The sequence below is a fragment of the Lolium perenne genome, chromosome 3 (genome assembly GCF_019359855.2).
Source record: "Lolium perenne isolate Kyuss_39 chromosome 3, Kyuss_2.0, whole genome shotgun sequence".
Lineage (NCBI taxonomy): Eukaryota > Viridiplantae > Streptophyta > Magnoliopsida > Poales > Poaceae > Lolium > Lolium perenne.
The window spans coordinates 227380915-227387047 of record NC_067246.2 but is presented as its reverse complement, the minus strand read 5'-3'; the positions used below and the strand labels follow the sequence as shown (position 1 = coordinate 227387047).

Here is a 6133-nt window from a genome sequence, read left to right as displayed (position 1 = left end):
ACGATCTACCAACTTGCAACCTTCTTGGCTGTAAAGATACAACCTATGAATTTTCTACGCTGTGTACATGTTCTTCTCCTTTTTAAACAGGCTGTCATTCATACTGCATCAATAGAGTTCCATTTTATTATATGTGAGTCCATAGAATTGTCACGTTTTAGTTCATAGGTATAAACAGGTAAAAAAAGTCCTGCTACAAGCCCACAGGATGCTTATCTCTATGTTGTGTACTTTGGTGCTAGCCCACCTTTTGCCTATAGTTTCTGCGGCCCAATAATCGATTGTCAACTTCTTTAGCCCACTTAAGTTCCATCGGATGTTGAGGACGAATTTTCACCAACCCTCATGGTGAGTCATTGACGCCACGCGTTCGCCGCCGATGCACTCCAGGCTACACGTGTGCTTGCGCCGCATCGATGTGTCGACTTTCCGCCTCCGCAGGTTTATACGCCCTGGTCGGCCTCCTCTGCTGATTCACTTCTTCTTTCCAGGTTGTTCTCTCGGTTCTTCCTCTCCTTTCTTCCAGATCTCTTCTTCCCCATGATGCCCAGTCTCTTCCTTATTCTCTTCGATTTCTCTGTGCAGAGTGGTGACCAAAGATGGACTGCACGGCTCTGAAGGATCTTGGTCCGGACTCATTTCGAGCAAAGATTAGGGTTCGATTTGCTAGAGTCTGGGAGTTCCGAAGCCCAGATAAGGCAGCTTTGTATACTGTTGATTTCGTGGTGTTGATGGACATGTAAGATTTTCTTACTTTGCTTTTTCACCTGCCATATTGTTTAGATTTATCTTTTGTATCTGTTTACCAATGTTCCAAGCTCTGAATGATCCCTGTCCCAGGCTCTTGACCACCCTTTTTTTTGTGGCCTGATGTACCCTTTTAGATAATCCTGTGTGGCACATTTTAAAATTTTCTCCACTTTGGCACCTGCCATATTGTTTAGATTTGTCTTTTGTATCCGTTTAGCAATGTTCCCAGCTCTGAATGCTCCCTGTCCCAGGCTCTTGACCACCTTTTTTTTTGTTGTGGCCTGATGTACCCTTTTAGATAATCATGTGTGGTACATTTTTAAATTTTCTCCACTTTGGTTCACCTATGTTGTTCAGCTACCGTAGATAAGATATTCCCTAGATAAACTTTTCACTAATGAACATGAACAGACCGTGTTCCTTTTCGATTTAGTCATCTATACTTTGTTGCCATGGTCGATTTAATCTGTTAGTGCACTGTGTTCCTTTTTTGTCCATTTATTTAATGCTACATTTGTTCACACCACTCCATTGTCTTTCCATACATCGAATTCAGTTATAAATTTGTATAGGTTAGTTTTGCTTACTGCAATCACCCAAACAATCTATCTGTATTCCATGTGCATCAGGTGTTATAGATTTAACACATTTTTTATATTCTTTCAAGATATGTTTACTTTCAATTATATGTGCTGCTGCATCTGAAAAGGTGTATATGTTTACATTTATTACATATTAGTAAGTCATATGGTCTCCGTGCCACTTGTCTTATGCTACGTCATCATTCACGTGATTCAGCCATAACTTCTCTTGTAGTTTTTGCGATATTAGTTGCTTCTTTCCCATGGTGATAAATGATTTCACCTTGACATAAAGTATGTCTGTTAATCATCTGCATCTGCTCATTGTGCATATTCTCATGTGCCTATAGCGCCTCCTTATTTTCTTCTTTTTCTTCATGTGATGACGTATGTATGTTGGAGTTTTATTCTTATTTTTTTAATTAGCGGTGTATGAACCAAATCCTTAGACTGTGGGTGCCTTAGTAAGCAAGTTACTGCGAATATTTATTCCTTTGTACAGGCCAATAGGTTAGCATATCATTTTTTTAAAGCAACAACCTCTGTAGTTTGAGATGTAATCAGGGCATTACTCATGCTGTTGCGGAAGGGCTACTGCGAAAAATCTGAGTGTTCAATACATACTTCGTTCGAGTTTCAGTAGCGGTCCTGGGTATATGGTCTTAACTCTGCCATAATTTGCAGAAATCCACAATGGAAGGTTGGATCCTAGGAAAGAGATGGGAGCAGTTTAAAGATCTGATAAAAGAAGGATCAGTCTACACTGTTGAAAAGTTTGATTTGGCCAAACCAAAAAAGAACTATCGTTCAGTGGATAATCCTTTAAGGATCTGTTTCACTTAGAGGACAAAAGTGGCAGAGATTGTGCCACCGCCTGAGAACTTTCCTATATTTGCTTATACTGCTCTTCCCTTGAGCATGTTATCAGATCGAGTTGACAGTGTTATTACCTTATCTGGTACACACACAACCAGATGAAACATTAGTCCATCCTGCTACTATGTTACATTCCTATAGCTAATTTTTTCTGCATGCACGCGCAGATGTGGTTGGCCTGGTGAACAAGGTGACGCCCCTACTACTTCCTCCATCTGGAAAAGCTAAAAGCCATAGGCGACAGCTATATATCACAAATGGCAGGTGAGTCTTCCTGATAGTGCTAATTTTATGTGCTATAGTGTTACCACTCTTTAATTTGTTTTCATTGGACCTCATAAAGCACACATGCTACTGTTACATTGTGGGGAGAACAAGCTGATTTGCTTGATGTCGATGAGCTGATAGCGGCATCAGCTCAAGGGCCAATTATAGTTCTTTTTGTTGGCATGACAGTTGGCGAGTATTCAGGTCAATATCTATCATCTTCTTCTTCGTTTTCAGTACCTGTGATCTTCTTCTTCATTTTTGCTCCTCGTTCCATCTCCATTCGGTTCATGATACCTACATTATTTCTTCCTCTACAGGTTTACTTGCCCTTCAGAGTACGTCAGTAACAAGATGCTATGTAAATGCACCACTCCCAGAAATTGCTGATGTCCGAGAAAAGTATACTGCATCATGAGCTCATCTCCATTATTTGTTTTTTCCTATTTATTGACCATCATTCATGTTTTGCATATCTTCCAGGACAAAGGATCTTCCATACCACATAGAGTGGCACACTGGAAAGACCAAAAATGACGCTGAGCCAATACCTTCATCGATCACAGAGATATCAACGTTTGAACCAAATGATATCATGGTCCGCCCATACTGTTTCTAAATTGTGTTCTAACAATTATAACATACCGTCATGTCTATCCAACGATCTGTGTTCATACATCTATTGTGCCCTATCTGTGAACTCCCACTGCTAGCTTACTTCTTATTCATACAACAGTACTAATCTACATATGTGTTCTGTTTTGGTACAATTGAATTTTCTTCATGTTCACTTACCTTCTTTTTTTATGATAGCACGAAAAAACAACTATTCTCTACCATGTTATGGACACCAACAAATTATTTGTTTAAGATTTTTGTACCGATATTTTTCTTATATTTATTGTATTGCAGTATTATACTAAACAAGCTCGGTATGTTCACTCCCTGTTGCCAAACTCAAACTTACTCCTACATATCTCATCCAGTAATTATGTAATGAAATTCTCTATCTTTGGGGTCCTCCATAGTGTTATCACAGATTATTCTTTTTGGTGTTATTCTTTCTGACAAAATACATGGCTTTTTACACTGTATAAATGCTTTTCTCCTCTTAACTAATCTTTCTCCTGTGCATAACTAGGGAATGCGTTACAAAATTTCTTTCAAAATCACCGAGATCCATGAAGGCGATGGGTGCTATTATATGAGTTGCACAGACTGCTGGAAAAAATTGATCCCAGAAAGTGGGAGCTACAGGTGTCCTGATTGCACCACAACTGTACCTTTACCAAGGTGAGCATACTTATATTCAGCCTTTCTCTTATTGGTCCTATACCTACTGTGCTTAGACTTATAATTTCCTCATGGAGAATACTGACACATTCTTTACATCTCTTCTGACACTAACTTATCAGGTACAGGTTTGTCGTCCGAGCAGTTGATACCAACTCAACAGACAAAGATGATGCAAAATTTGCTGATCTGTATTTCTTTGGCCCGAGAGGAGAAGCTGCCGTTGGACAAAAAGCGCTATCACTTCTTGCAAGTGTTAATGAGCAGCCTACCAGACTACCAGATGACCTGCTCGCTATTGTAGGAAAGGAGTTTGTCACACACTAACTTTTGCAACCTTGTTTAATTGTCCTGAGTGCAAAAATTAGGGGGAACAAAAAACTTTTTCGAAAGGCTAACTAAGATGAATTGCCTTGATCTGTTTATAGATGTATTGTCTTGATCTGCTTGTTAAGTTTACTCTTGAGAACAACGCATCTAGTGGTAAAACAATCTAGCAACTCACCTAATAAAACACATGTGTGGCCCTGGGAAATTCTTTTCCTTTCCCTACCAGTACACAAAACCCTATGCTTGGTGTTTTACCATAAAGTACCTCAACACACAATCTCTAGTCTCCAGAAAAATAGTGAAGCCATGGTAACTCTTGTATTACCTTAACCTCCTCTCTTTAAAAATAATTGAACCTTTTGACCTAAACCACAAATATACCTCTTTTTGTTTTGTCATATGACTCAAAATATTAATCAAAGGATCTTGTCAAAAACCTTTCTTTTTAAATTTTACTATGATCACCTTTGATCATGGTATCATAAAAGGTTTTCCAAAAGATGTTTTTATTTTGGCACAAAGTATTTACCAAATGGTTTACCATCACTTTATGTGACTTCAAAATATTATGAAAGCTTTTATGTGTAGTTTTGGGTTCCTAAAATAAAATGAATGGATTCATATTTTCTATTCCTCTATGGATCATTATACTCTTATAAAACCTCTCCTCTTCTTCAAATATTTCAAGTAAGCCTATTTGATTGTACAAATATAAATCAAAGCCTTAGACACCAAATCTAAGGTATTTGAATCTGTGATCAAATACCCATGCATGGCATTGCCTTTGCCATTAATACATCTCACATATCTATCAAGATCACAACTCCTTATATTCATGATCTTGGTGAATGAACTTTGGTTCATCAAATGGATAACCTCCATTTGTTTTTAATCCTTTCAAAATCATCCAACTCTACATTGGCAATAATTGAAATTCTCAAATTTGGGGTTTCCCTTCCACTTAACCTAAAACCCTAGAAAACCTCCTCCATACACAACTATTTCTAGTCTTACCAAACCTTTTTCAAAAATCTTTGCTCAATTAAAGATAGGAAGGTGTTCATTTCCAAAATTGAGTTCTAGGAGATCTCTTTGTTTCAAATTTACTCTTGGTTTCTTTCCAACTCTTGCAAAGTGGTGCAAACCCGGACTTTGCATGGGATTTGTCCCATCACATTTCACACCCACCCCTCTACCTCTCCCTCTCTCTCTCTTTTTGCATCAAACATGGCCGGGCCATGTTTTTGCTTGTGCCTAACCCTTGCACCCTCTTTGCCCGATCTAAACCCCCCAAAAACCACCCCTGCACCTCCCTCTAGGCCTTCCCCACCAACCTAAGTCGAGCAGCCCAAAAGGGGCCCAACACCAAACCCTAACCGAGAGGGAACGAGAGAACAACAGCTCTGGAAACTCCCTCGCTCACCTTCCCTCCCTTCCCGCGCGCCCCTCCCTCTTGCTGACGTCCCCACCCTTACGTCACGCTCCAGCACCGCCCCTACGTCAGCCCTCGCCTCTCCATTGGTCGCTTCCACCGCTAGCTCGCCCTCCCGTTGGCCACAGCCACCACCCACACACCTCCCTCCGGCTATAAAACCCGCACCCTGCCCACTCCTTTCTGCACACCCCACGGCTCCTCTCCCCCTCCCTGAGCTCCCGCAACATGCACCTAGAAGTTCCCTAGCCGCTGCTCGCCGGAGAAGGGCACGCCGGCATGATCACCGCAAGGGTGGCGAGCCGGTGGAGCTCGCCCCGACACCCTTTTTCCCTCCCTCTCTATTCCGTCTTGTTTGCCATGTTCTTCCCGTCCTAACGCATGCCTCCACATCGCCCAGGACCGTCGGTAACCGCCGCTGTTGAAGTTCATCCGGGAGCATCTGCGGAGTGGATCCGTCGAGCGAGGCTGCTGCAGGAGGGTATGGCGCCCTGGACGTGCCCCTTGGACGGCCTCGAACCGCCGTCGACCCGCCACCGCCTTACCGTGACCTCGCCGTCAACCTCCGTCGCCTGTAGGTAAGCGCCTGGACGCCCCTGTTCTT

The 6133-nt window shown here is 41.6% G+C and overlaps 1 protein-coding gene across 1 annotated transcript; it reads left to right on the top strand.

Annotated features, from left to right (window-relative positions):
• The first annotated feature begins 465 nt into the window (after window positions 1-465).
• On the top strand, window positions 466-4130 carry LOC127338559 (uncharacterized). The gene is made up of 8 exons (XM_051364621.2): window positions 466-739; window positions 2016-2289; window positions 2375-2471; window positions 2551-2678; window positions 2795-2876; window positions 2958-3072; window positions 3616-3767; window positions 3890-4130. The coding sequence occupies exons 2-8, from the start codon at window positions 2250-2252 to the stop codon at window positions 4092-4094; spliced, it is 819 nt and encodes a 272-aa protein (XP_051220581.1). The 5' UTR covers window positions 466-739; window positions 2016-2249; the 3' UTR covers window positions 4095-4130.
• Window positions 4131-6133: the final 2003 nt, after the last annotated feature.

What these genes read in the sequence shown, in the direction of transcription:
- LOC127338559 (XM_051364621.2), top strand. Translation starts at nt 2,250, where the DNA reads ATGTTATCAGATCGAGTTGACAGTGTTATTACCTTATCTG. An exon ending in CTATATATCACAAATGGCAG is followed by an intron (nt 2,472 to 2,550) that starts GTGAGTCTTCCT and finishes GACCTCATAAAG; the next exon opens with CACACATGCTACTGTTACAT. An exon ending in ACAACTGTACCTTTACCAAG is followed by an intron (nt 3,768 to 3,889) that starts GTGAGCATACTT and finishes CTAACTTATCAG; the next exon opens with GTACAGGTTTGTCGTCCGAG.